This window comes from Gymnoscopelus braueri (assembly GCF_963280865.1).
Source record: "Gymnoscopelus braueri genome assembly, chromosome: 7".
Taxonomy (NCBI): Eukaryota; Metazoa; Chordata; class Actinopteri; order Myctophiformes; family Myctophidae; genus Gymnoscopelus; species Gymnoscopelus braueri.
Genome location: NC_137608.1, coordinates 11,259,508 through 11,272,925, shown reverse-complemented (window position 1 = coordinate 11,272,925; position 13,418 = coordinate 11,259,508). Strand labels below are relative to the sequence as shown.

Sequence of the window (13,418 nt, the reverse complement as noted above, 5' to 3'; positions counted from 1 at the left end):
TTAGGAGGCTTCTACGCAAATGAAATGAAATAATAAAAATAAAATATCTAATAAGAATAGATCAGTTTCATACCTGTCCAATCCAGCAGGTGACATAAAGGGGCTCCAAGGACTGGGCAATCTTGAAGGCCTCGTGTGAAAGCTAGGAAGACAGACGTCATTTACAAATCAATTACACAGAAACAACATCTAAATCTGAGCCCATTAGTTTAGATAAAAGTAACACTGCAGACCTCTATATTTTCCTTCTTCAGATACAGGGCACCAAGGTTTGTCCAGGCAACAACATTCTATGATGGGAGAGTAGAGGTAAGAAATAGTCTTGAGACATTATAACTATAACACCTGGCATGAAAAAAACACGTAGTACTGTAACTTACATTAGCCTCTGCTTGTATGGATTTGATGAAGCAATGCTGAGCCAGGGCAAAGTTCTCAACACCTGTTATGAGAAACGACACAGGACAGCGCCGAGAAAATGACAATAGCTCTGTTAATCTTCTAGGCCAAGGGTAATCCCCAAAATAATCATATTTGAACACCCTCACAAGCACTTGGACTTGCAAGTATGAGCTTGTAGATCGGCTATTTTCACCATGTTTGCATCTTTCTTACGTAATATTTGACAATCTGGCCTATTTGGTATTAAAAAGGTCTTAAAAGTAATTCAATTGTCACTTTAGAAATGTGCAGATATCCTGTCTATACACTTATACTGTATGTTGGTTCGTTTACTGTTGAGTGAGAAAACAATGTTGCACATTGAGCTAATCATCTGGGGACCCCCCATACCACTGATCTAGGCCAAGGTCACATGACCCAACTAAATACAACAGTAATTGGTTTATAATAATAATCACTTTTGTTCATGGCAATCACTCCCAAAGCATTCCAGTAGCTGTGGCTCCCGCTGTCCATCATGATGGCCTTTTTCACACACTGAGAGGGAAAAAGGACAGAATGGTAAATATATAACAAATTTAAATAATGCTGAACAATAATAATATATTTTTAAAGAGTGTCACCTGCTGGGCCTTTTCCAGCAGAAGGGCTAGAGAGCCGTCCTCCTCCTCCTCCCCCTCTACAGGGCAGAGTATGTGGGCCTGGTGGTAGTAGTTGAGACCAAGGGCGTACCACAGGCTGGGGGCCTCGGGCATCAACTTCAGGGCACGGCCGTAGCACCTACAGGACAAACATGCCATTACATGTCATCTTTGATCGATTAAAAGTCGATCGATTGAATACTTTATTAACATTAACAGTTTGCAAAAAGTACAGAGGTACAGTTATACAATAATGCTAAAATGATAACACAAAAGGTCCAGAGGGCTTGTTTCCATTGTGGTCATATGTATTCAATTCATCAAGACATATAAAGACATACAATACTATACTATACAAGAAAATAAATCATAAATTTGAATCTGTCGGCAACTCCCATTACAACGTGTAGAGTTGTTATTAGGAATGAACAAAAGGAGCACCACCGGAAGAGGAGGTCTGAAGGAAGCGTTAACGGGCCAACATCCGGTCTCTACACGGAGGCAAATTCAAAGGATTTTCCCCTTTTTTTTGCCGATGGGTTCCCAGTTCCTGGTGGCAGGGCATTCTGCATTTTGGTGGGATAATAGTCACCTACTGATTGTCAATATTGTTAGGTTTTGCATCGTAGGTTTGCCTCAATATTAGAAGAAGCAGCAGCTACTAAATTTGGAAGAAAAATAATACATAGCCACTTTTAATTTGACGATTAGAAATCAACGAATACAAGTGAGTTTATCAACAGTAAGTACATAGGATCAGGGGAAGAGTAATAGTTGGTGTGTGTGTGTCTATAAAATAAGCCTGTCTGAGGTCATACCTCTCCCCAACTTTGAGTGTCTGGGCCTGGTTGAGACTGTGGCTCTGGGTGGTGGGTTCTAAACCAGCCAACGGGCCAGGCATCAGAACCTGGGCTCTGTTTGGAGACACGGCTCCCACGGTGGTGGTGCAGGCGTCTCCGAGCAACTTCCACAAACAGGACAGGTCTGGACGAAGCTCCACTGCCCTGGAGGAAGGACAGGACCAGACCAAAGGTCACTCAACAGATGGATAAAAACACAGGAGGATAGATGGATGGATGGATTTTCAATGACTAAACATGAAGCTGTTATTTTAACACTGGGGTTATAAAGCTTCATATTGGGGCTGTAACTATCGATGATCTTCTTAGCGATTATTCTATCAATTAATCCAATAAACGAAAAAATAAAGATATAATTGACTACATCGATTAGTCCGATTAAGCCCTATTTTATATTTTGACATACACTGGTGTACCGCAAAAATAGCCGATCTACAAGATAAACTTGTATATTGGTCCAAAAATCAAAATCATGTATGTCACATTGAGACTTCTATTGCGTACCTGAAGAGGTTTTGTATGGCCTGTTGGATGAGGTCTATGGCACCTCCATCTCTGCAATCTTCCATCAAACCTTTAGCCAGTGCCAGCTGACACTCTCCTAGACCTGAACAAATGATAGATAGATATATCACAATATATCACATCACAGAATAAAATAACTAGAAAACAGTTAACAGATCACAGAAGGTGTGATGAGCAACTAGGGATATGCCATTCCAAATGATCTGGAACCCCTGACAGTAAAGATGATGAAAAAAAGTTATAATAGTAAAAAGTACACAAGGAATACAGTACATACAGTACAGCAAAATAGAATCGCATGACTGAAAATGTAATGATGATGTTTAGTTATCATGCTGCTGTTCTACATACAGCTCAGTTGAAGAAATTACAGATTGAAGCTTTAACCTTTGCTTTATGAAATGTCTGAGACCATTCACGTTTATGGAAGATGCTTCTGAACATGTATTCTATTGCTAGTTTGACAACTTCAAATACTCTTTAATCTTAACAAAACTATTAAGCGATTAGTAGATCAGCTATTTTCAGTGTGCGACATGCTTCCATAGAAGACATGCTGACTTCTATGGTATCCAAATCACTGAAATCCGTCGCGGCGACTGAGAACTTGAATTCATGAGTCCACACACACCTTTGAGAGCAGGGACATAGTCCTCCCGTGCTGTGACCTGCAGGTACTCTGCAGCAGCCTCCTTGAACTTGCCCAGGGTCTGTTTGATGGCAGCCGCCTGGTAGACACTGTAGATGGAGGCAGGGTGGAGCTGGTGGGCCTTGCCGAAGGCCTTCATAGCTGCCGTGAAGCTCCTGCGGTTCAGGTAGGCCTCGCCCAAACACTCCCAACACACCCAGTTCTCTGGGTCAGCCCGCAGAGCTGCCTGCAGGCTACACAGAACAAAATCAAAACATCAATTGCAAGGAGATTAACCACTTAAAAGTGTATACAGTTTACAGTTTAGGCATTTAGCAGACGCTCTTAATCCAGAGTGACTTACAGTAAGCAATTCACAAGATAATACATCATAATACATCAAATGCATACAAATAGTAATCTAATAATAAAGTAATACATAAGTAAACTAACCTAATAATAACTAATACATACGTAAACCATGAACCTATCATCAGCCTACATTGAAACTATACACACTATAGGATGCCAGGTCAACAATGACCTGGCATCTGTCTACATAACATGCTATCTAAGTTACATTTTAGCCTTTGCATTATGCTACAAGGTCGTCAAGGCTAGGGCAAGTGCTACGGGCTGAGATGGAGTCTGAAGAGGTGAGTCTTCAGATTACGGCAGAAGATTGGGAGTAAGTCTGCAGTTCTAATTGCAATGGGGAGTTCATTCCATAGTTTGGGAGCCAGAAGGGAGAAGAGTCTGGGACGTGTGGAGCGTTGTCCTGGATGTTTTAGTGAAGGTTCTGACAGCTTCCCTGTGTTAGCTGATCTGAGAGAGCGGGAGGGGTTGTAGGGTTGGATCAGGCTTTGAAGATACAGGGGTGCCATACCTTTGGTTGCTTTGTAGCCCAACGTCAGTGTTTTGTACTCTGTGCGGGCAGTAACTGGGAGCCAATGGAGGGAGCGGAGAAGGGGGGTGACATGTGAACATTTTGGCTGGTTGAAGACCAAGCGTGCTGCTGCATTCTGGATCATTTGGAGAGGCTTAAATGCACATGCCGGGAGGCCAGATACTTATACTTAGTTGACTGCAGTCCCCCAGGGCTCTATACTAGGGCCTTCCTCTTTGTGCTCTATACTAAATATCTTCTGCAAAAATAACCCATCTACAAGCTCACAACGTGTAGCAACTTGTTGGTAAAGCTCGGCATGAGAGGTTGTAGGGGAAGGGGAAAGTCTGGCCTCGGATTGGATCCTAGATCAGTTTGTCTCAAATGTCAGATTCTTACTCAGCGACGGCCTGTGGGTTCTGTCCAATCTTCAGATGGTAAAGGCCTCTTCTCATCCAGGCCCACTTGGCTGAGCCCGGAGTGGCTTTCTGTAACACTGACTGGAGCACTGCCAGGGCAGTGTCCTATGGCAGAGAGAGAGAGAGAGAGGAGAACTTAATCAAACCAATTAAAACCCACTGAGACCTGAGGCCGATTCTACAAATGACTTCTAAACCAGTAGTTCTTTCAAGATTTTAGAAAATAGCAGATGTACAAGCTCGCAGCGCGCGCTGAGCGCTTGTATATCTGCTTTTTTAATTAGCCAACAATAAAATCTAAAATGACACAGATGCTTTCCCGGTTTTAACAGGCTAAATTTTGAACACCATGGCTTTCAACTAGGGCTGCAAATATCGATTATTCTAATTGATTAATGGTTTGATTAATCAGATAATATTTTTTCCCCCTTTGTTAAGACCAGTTTATAATATCTGTGTACAGAGATATATATTATAATGTGTGTATATAAGTTCTTTCTTTGATTTGTATTCATTTAATTGAATTCCTGCAATGTATTAATCCAATGTGTAATATGTCTGACAGTCCTTATCAGCTAGTAGAATTCCACTCCACTGTCTCCTCCTTTCTCCTCTCTTTTGATAATAAAGTGCTTGGTAGAGGGGAGGTGCGCCATTGTAATTTGGGATCGTGTCCAGTGAGATACATGGTCGTTTACAATCCTCGTACGAGTAAAAGAGATCTCGTGTGTCACATGTCTTTCTTTATCTGTGTGTGATCAAACAGCAAGGGGGTTTATTGATTTACGATCATATACCTAACATTTCACTGGTCCTTCGTGTCGGATTTCTACGTCGTTTTTGGAAGAGGAGAAGAGGACGCATCGCAAGTCTATCGATAGCCACAGATCAATTAGCCCTGTGAAGTCCTGGGTTCACGTACCAGGCCGGTGTTTCAAAGCAAGTCCGGAATCTTCTCTTCGACGAACGACTGCCGAAATCTGAACGTGATCACACGCCTATAAGAAACATGTAAGTGGTCCTGGTGTGGACATATTGTTGTTATTACGAAGGTGTAATATTGACAAGTGTGTTGTAGTTGTGCATAGATAAGCAACTACAGTTCTAGTTGTGTTGTAGTGGCGAAAGCCACTGCATTTTATTAGCTGCAAGAGTATACTGAGAACGAGTTTTGTGTGAGTTCAAGAGAGAGTCACGGTAGTTAAGATAAAGAGTCTGATAACTCCCTCCAGAGGATTCAGTGATTTATCCTCTGGGGCAAGTCGACACGTGGTGGAATTTCCAGGGCAGATGTTTAGTCTATATATCTTGTATAACCCCCATAAGATTCTCAGGGGTGTACGGTGTGTGGTTTGAATGTGATAAGTTAGCTGATCCCCTGGGCTAGTCCAACACGTGGTGAACGTGGTGAATATTTGGGTGTGATACAGTTTTTGACCAGTATACAGCAGTGCCTAGATAAAGTTTGAAATACTGTACACTCAGTTAGGATAAGAACAAGATCTTTACAGTGAATATAAATAATTTCTACACATTGAACAGAACATTATAATAATCACACATATTTAAGTTTTCACCCAAATAATAGTAATTGACTGCTAATATGGAGAAGGAAAAAGAAGATCCTGTGAAACAAGTGATTGTAGTCGATGTTACCAACGAAGGAGATAAGCCAAAGCAGGGCAAGAAGAGAGGCCAGCCAAGGGCCCCCAACTCATGTTTTAGGTGTGGTCGTATGGGCCACTTTGTGGCTGATTGTAGATCAAGCACAACAGTACATGGATGGGATGATACGAGGAAAGAGAAAGGCCAACCAAGGGCGCCCAACTCATGTTGTATATGTGGTCGTAAGGGCCATTTTGCGGGCCATTTGGCTGTTTGCGAGTCATGCAATTTCTATGGCTGGGATGATTAGAGAAGAGAGAAAGAGAAGAAGATAGGAGGCTGTGCGCATTAGAGCGACAGCGAGAGAGAGAGAGTTTTGTAGTAAGAAGAACATGTTTTGTTTTGTCTAAAAGATGTGTAAATGAGAGAGTGGAATGTGCATTTTTTTTGTGATCTGTATGAATGCCCCAAATAGATGCAGTAATCATTTAAACATTTCAAAATTCCATGTCGTGGTGCACAACGACATGTAAAGAGTGATGTTTAAATGAGAGTAAGAGTGTATGTGTGTGTGTGGATGAATGTATTTTTATTTAGTAACAACATGAGAATCACAGTACATGGCAGTACAGTCCACCTAGAAGTTATTTTTCTGCATGAAAGGAGGAAGAGAGAGAGTGTGCATGTGTGTTCAGGTGTTAGTGTACATGAATTGTAAGTGAATGTGGTGTTTGGGTGTAATACATATGTACTATATGTAAAGTGTGAAGGGTAGCAACAGTAGTGTGAACAAATGGATTATGACGTGCGTGTGTGCTTGTATACGTGCATGTGTGTAGTTTCATGTACCGAAAAGACTGTGTGTGTGTGTGTTTGGCATGTGGAATGACGTCACTTACGTTGGAGAGTGTCAGGTACTGTGTGTGTGAGAGGAGTGAGAATATATATATTATAGAAGTGATGCATGAGTCTGAAATGAAATCTGTAATGTGCAGATTGTATGTGTGTCTGTCTGACTGTCTGTGTGTGCGCATGTGTGTGTGTGTTCACATGTGTGCGTGAGAGAGAGAGAGACAGAGACGCCATACTGGAGAATGTGTGTGTGCGCTCCAGTGAGCCTGCCTGTGCGTGAGTGTGTGCGTGTGTGTGTGTGTGCGTGTGCGTGTGAAGTCCAGCCAAGAAAGAGAGAGAAGGAGAAGCCCAAACGATTCATTTAGAGTATTTTTACTCAGTTTGGGAGCTTTAAAGTATCTGTACAAATTTTTTAAGTATTTCTACTCATTTGAGTATCCACAGGGCTTGTTAAGTCCAGCCAATTTCTCAAGGGAAATAGCAAAATTTTGAGGCCACGTTTCTTAGTTTGTCTCACGTTATCTCTTGTGTTGATTTATTTTGGGAGCATCTCCCACACGTGAGGTATGTGTGGAAAACCACAAGTAAGCTCTTAAAGCACTTACAGGTCACGGGCAATAAAGTATCTAGCTTCCTAGGCCACTCACTCAGCATGCACAAAAGCCCAAGACTAAGAGACATGATGCAAATTTATGGGTTTAACGGGTTTGTTAAGACCTGGAACCTGTGTAAAATTTGTTTTTTTTGTTGATATGTACTCAACCTCAGCTCACTAGAGTTCGTTGTGATATTTTTGCATTTTCTACTTTGTTTATTTTTTTGCTGCACAGTAAACTCGCAGAGGTACTTTTACGCCTGGGAAACGCTTATGTAGATAAGATAGCAAAGGAACCTAGTCGCGCTTCACATGGGAGTTTTTATTTGTTATGTCTGCCACCAGTGACACAGACCATTTCACACTTAGGATCTGAAGTTGAGTCATGACCATAGGTCATATCTCAAACAGGAGGGATGGTACACATATAATATATAATTAAGCAGCATTTTCACACTTATAATTTTCAAAATTATGCTAAACAGTTTTGTACATGTTTTTAGACAATGAAAAGGTAACGAAAGGCCATATGTAAGACTATTATTTCCACTTATTGAAAAGTGATGATACTGTAAAACTAGATTGAAGTACAGATGTGTCAAAACGGCCATAGCCATAATGCATCACATTAGTGGAGCTTTACATGAAAATAGTCCATACTACTCAGGGCCCAACCCCTTTTGAAATTGTTAATGGTAAAGAAGTTAGACTCCCACTTATGGAGAACATTCAGGGCACAGGTTGTACATCAAGAAAATACACTGGAAACTGGATGTTTACTTAATTTAAAAGCGAATAAAGTCCAAAGTGCAAATTATCTGTCTAGTCTTTTCTCTCTCCCTACAGGGACTGAAGCACTGGTGATCTGCATGCCGTGATAAAGATCATCAAGCGAAAGGACCAGGACCAACTCTGCGCTGAGAGGGTCCGTTCCGAGTCCTGGTCACCAACACAATTGCTGTGAAACGTGTTATTTGGATCCACAAAAGGCCACTGCAAATTGGTGCGAACATTATCAGACATTCAGTAATAGGAAGTGGTAAAACCAGCAGAGGGTGGGGCCTAGCGGATAGAGCTCAGGTCAGACCCAAACCTGGAGAAGACCCCCATTAGAATAATCCCCATTTCCCCACTCCTATTACACTTAGAATTGCACCCCTGGTATTTTTGTGAGTTTTATAATTTCTATGAGTGTATATATATTTGTATTATTAAAGTTACTCGTAAATCGAGGAGTGTTGACGAAAATGTTTCTCACCGTCTAAATCTAAATGCTGGGTATATTTTTACGCTAATCAAATCGCTAAGACTAATGGTAATATGAATGTTTATGTTTGCACACACATAAATATATCTGCTTCACACAACTGGTCATGAGAAGTGACATGCCTCGAAATCCAATATCGCTGGTGAGCCTTGGGAGAAAATGACTTTGAACCAACAGCAGCTATTTGCCGTGTAAACCGTACCATCAGTTGAAATACGCCCTAAATAGCACTGTTAAGCCTGTATGTCACTCGGAAGCATAACCTTTGTTATGTCCACGCTGGCTCTGTGAAGAAGGGTCAGATCAACGAACACAATTGTCAACAGACATTAATGCTGACTCCCCCGTGTTTGTTTAGATCAACTAAGAATTGGAGGTTGTAAGAAAAATACAATCTCACTGGTATCCCGTGCCAATAAGGTTGGTTTGTCTCTCTTTCCCCATCTTGGAGTGGGAAAGCTTATGTTACGTGTAGAGACAATTAACTATAGACTTAGCCTGTTCCTCAATGCTACAAAGACAATTGAAGAGGCCCAAAACCGTGAGTTGAGTCAGCGTCGTTAATGGCCGTCCAGAATAGATGGACTCTTGACCTTTTGACTGCTGCGAGTGGAGGGGTCTGCGTTTCTGATAAAAACGACATGCTGTGTTTTTTTTTTATTTCAGATGACATTAATTCCAAGAATGTTAGTGACGCAAAGCAAAACCATTAGTGTATGGTCAAATGAAAAGGTCGTGCAGACATATGCGGCGTTGTCTCAGACTGATGACGATATGTGTCCCAAGAGCTCCACTCCACACGAGAGTGTGTATTCCTTTCAAGCCCTATTTGAGAGTGACATAGAAAGTTAGTCCCAAGGCCACTGGAAGCGAAGAGGCAAATGTTTGAGTTGTTGGGTTGATTAATAAAAATCCTGTTATGATGTTCATTTTGAAATGTGAAGGCAAGAAAAATGTGATTGATGTTCAGAAGTATTAATTAAATGAACAACAGGAGGGAATGTTAAGACCAGTTTATAATATCTGTGTACAGAGATATATATTATAATGTGTGTATATAAGTTCTTTCTTTGATTTGTATTCATTTAATTGAATTCCTGCAATGTATTAATCCAATGTGTAATATGTCTGACAGTCCTTATCAGCTAGTAGAATTCCACTCCACTGTCTCCTCCTTTCTCCTCTCTTTTGATAATAAAGTGCTTGGTAGAGGGGAGGTGCGCCATTGTAATGTGGGATCGTGTCCAGTGAGATACATGGTCGTTTACAATCCTCGTACGAGTAAAAGAGATCTCGTGTGTCACATGTCTTTCTTTATCTGTGTGTGATCAAACAGCAAGGGGGTTTATTGATTTACGATCATATACCTAACACCCTTCTTATGTTATATATCAACAAATCGACACTATAAACCCATTTACTTTGTTATACAACCGTGTTGCACAAAAATATAAAGCAGCCCTATTGGACAGTCCATTTATGCTACTCTATTCGATAATAATCGATTCAATTGATTAGTTCTATTAACTGTTGCATTCCACTTTATTTCTGCCACTTGATTTGTTTTGACACAGGTTGCATTTGCCCTACAGTGTTTTTGCTCCCACTAGGGTCCTCACCATGTCCCCTTGCTCCATACTGAGGTCCACAGAGGCGGCCCCCGACTCTGCATCGCTGTTGTCCACCTCAAAGGCCTTCTTATAGCAGCCCCGCGCTCGGCCGAGGTCCTTAGCCACCCCGCGGTAGTAATGTCCCAGGTAGCGGAACACACAACCCAGGTAGGGGTCCTGCTTCGCTGCCTGATGAACAGTTGCACATTTAGAAGAAGTTGGAGGTGAGACAACCAGCAGTCTCCAAACGAAATCCCTCTAAACCTGGTCTGTGTCCATAAGAAAGTATGACACTGTATGCTCTAATATCCAATTAAACCCTATATTCTTTGTTGACCGAGGTCCTCGAGGTGTCCTTACTTGGTCCCCTCCTTTTTCCTCTCTACACCAAATCTCTTTGACGAAAATAGCTGATCTAAAAGCTCACAATGATTTGCAAAGCAATGTGTTGTGAGCTTGTAGATCAGCTATTTTCGGAATGTTCGGTCCAGAATAGAATAGACTAGACTTTATTTGCCATTTGCACAAATGCGTAGGAAATCTTGGAGCTCAGCTCCCAGGGTCAGCATTTAAAAAAGACAAAAAATACAGACACAGAAAGAACATACATCCTACAATACTGTAACACATATCCTACAATACTCCTTAAAAAGACAAATAAAATAATGACATATTCTAACTATAAACCAGTGCAATCAGTGAAATACATTTATCATGATTCAGTTCATCTGTCATGATAGAGAAGCTAGGATTGATGTGGTTAATCTCACATTATAACTGTCTCCAGGTGAAGAGCATCAGCTAAACAACTCGTCGATTAGGACATGTCAATCTTACTAACCTTCAACAAGTGCGTGTGGGCCTTGGTCCTGTCTTGACGAGTCTCTTCTCCCATGTCCCAGTAGAGCTGCCCCAGGAGGAAATAGTATTCCCCACAATCTGGGCTCTGAGCTGCCGCCTGCATGAAACTACAGTAGGAAGACAACAGAGCAGTTTCTACATTGTTAAAGGTAGGGTAAGTGATTTGCAATTATTCAAATAATTGCAAAATGGGTCTATGTTCTGATAGTGCTCGTTACTATAGAGTGTCCTGTCCATATAAGGAGTCTCCATGTCTCTCCAGCTCTTCATAAAACAGAAAATGCATTTTCGTTTCAGTTTCAGTTTCATTTCCAATTTTATCCAATCAGGATAGAGAACTCAATCAGGATATAGATTAAACAAGTGAAATTGGAAGTGATGACACTAAGAAATGAGCAGGCAAAATTAGAACTGGAACACTATAAAAATGAAGCTTAAAAATGGGTACTTTCTCCTGATTGGATGAGATTTTGACACCTACCGAAAAATGTATTTTCTGTTTATTAAAGAGCTGGAGAGAAGGGGAGACTCCTGTTACTGAACAAACACTCTATAGCAATGATTACTATCAGAATATAGTGCTTTAACCTTTAAAAAAAATACTTTTTGTTTTAACCCAAAAATATCACTTACCCTACCTTTAATGGTTAGCTAAAGAGACATTATCACACAGGCATTCATAGACGTAGGCAAGGGCTGACGCAGCAAGAAATACATAATTAGTTTATCACATACCCATAGCCTTATGTATTCACAAATACAAAGAAAAAAAAATGGCATTTGATCAATTATAGATTAATGTTACTGTCAACAGGACACTACCCTGGTGAATGAAATGGTAGACACATAGGGATTTCCAAATGACTTGGCTAAATTGCTAAATGACTGTAATGGAATGGATTTCCTGACATTGTGGGGAGGGAGTTGACCAACAACACAGCAGGTGCTACTGGTGGGTTGTAGCCCTTGTTGGTATACGCGGCCATCTTACTGTTTGATTGATTGATTGAATACTTTATTAGTCAGAAATGTAAACAGCACGAGGTACAGTAAGACATACTACAAGCTACTCATTTTTATTACGCCTTCAGTATAATTTTACTGCAGCTTGTATACAATCTGTGTTTCTTATTTACCATCACCCAGGAGGAACTAAAAGGCTGGGTATGTAATAATCTAATGTAAACATTTAGTATCAAGCAAACTTCAAAATGCAGAGTTTACAAAGGGATATACAGAAAGGCAAAATGAGTAATTATTAGCCATGCTACCACAATAGAAAGGCAAAGAAAATACATAAGTACCTCTGCTCAGCCAGCTGATGCTGATTCTGGGCTAACTGGGCAAGTCCTCTTAGTGCCAAGCCTGGTGCAAAGTTAGGGTCAGATCCTAGTAGCTCAGATGATACCTGTCAAAGACACAGTCAACGATGGAAGCAATCATTATAACAGCAGTTACATGTCTTGTTTCTTATGATAAAATGCCGGTAGACTAACTTTTTAACCCTAGCATTGATTGAACGAGGAAAGGTAAGCATTTATAAATATAGCTGTAACACAAATACTGCCAATTTTCCCAAGTTGAGCAAGAATGTGTCATCATATTATACATCTTATATCATATAATATTGTCATATTACAAATGTGTATAAATGTAAAATGTGTACACGCTTTGGAGTTCAATTAACACTAAGGATTTTACTGTGTAGAAACAATGCAGAAGGTTAAAGGTATTTTACCTGGAGAGCATGGTCCACCTGTCCTTTATTCAGATACGCTCTTCCTTTAAAGGCCATCAGAACAGGATCATTTTTAGCACCGGGGATCTAAAGCAAAAAATAAATAAATAATCAAAATCAAAACCAGAAAAAGTATTACCAACATTTAGTATTCGCAATTCAACTTTTTTGTTCAAACTGCCAACAATGCAGGTGCTTGTGGGAAAACCGCTGTATAGTCAAAATAAAATAAACTCAGATGTGAGAAAAGAGAAATAGTTGACTGACAAGAATCAGAACTAGTCAAATTCAATGAAGGTCACAGATGAACCCCATGCTATATATAAACACTGACAGAGCGTGAGAGTGTGTACATGTGAACTGAACTGCAATACCAAAAATCTGTGAATTGTTGGAATACTTTTTCCATTCAAAATGGGCAGCAACAAAACCCCAAAACAAGATTTTGTCCTTTAGTAACAAGTGACTGAATCGGGAAGAGCAGGTTACAACTTCATGCAAGTGTCTTAAGGCCATTTTATGCTTTTAA

At 40.6% G+C, this 13,418-nt stretch overlaps 1 protein-coding gene across 2 annotated transcripts in view; it reads right to left on the bottom strand.

The window, feature by feature from the left end:
- LOC308088469 (superkiller complex protein 3-like) overlaps positions 1-13,418 on the bottom strand; it is a 37,775-nt gene that overhangs the window by 16,501 nt on the left and 7,856 nt on the right. The window contains exons 12-24 of one of the 2 annotated variants that reach the window (XM_080432929.1): positions 12,890-12,976; positions 12,456-12,559; positions 11,132-11,258; positions 10,300-10,479; positions 4,342-4,466; positions 3,060-3,310; positions 2,408-2,510; positions 1,862-2,047; positions 1,026-1,182; positions 861-939; positions 381-442; positions 234-290; positions 74-142 (exon numbers count right to left, since the gene is read on the bottom strand). In XM_080432929.1, the coding sequence (XP_080289055.1) occupies positions 74-142; positions 234-290; positions 381-442; positions 861-939; positions 1,026-1,182; positions 1,862-2,047; positions 2,408-2,510; positions 3,060-3,310; positions 4,342-4,466; positions 10,300-10,479; positions 11,132-11,258; positions 12,456-12,559; positions 12,890-12,976 (1,587 nt within the window). The remainder of the gene's footprint in view (positions 1-73; positions 143-233; positions 291-380; positions 443-860; positions 940-1,025; positions 1,183-1,861; positions 2,048-2,407; positions 2,511-3,059; positions 3,311-4,341; positions 4,467-10,299; positions 10,480-11,131; positions 11,259-12,455; positions 12,560-12,889; positions 12,977-13,418) is intronic. The other variant, XM_080432930.1, reaches the window with a different exon arrangement.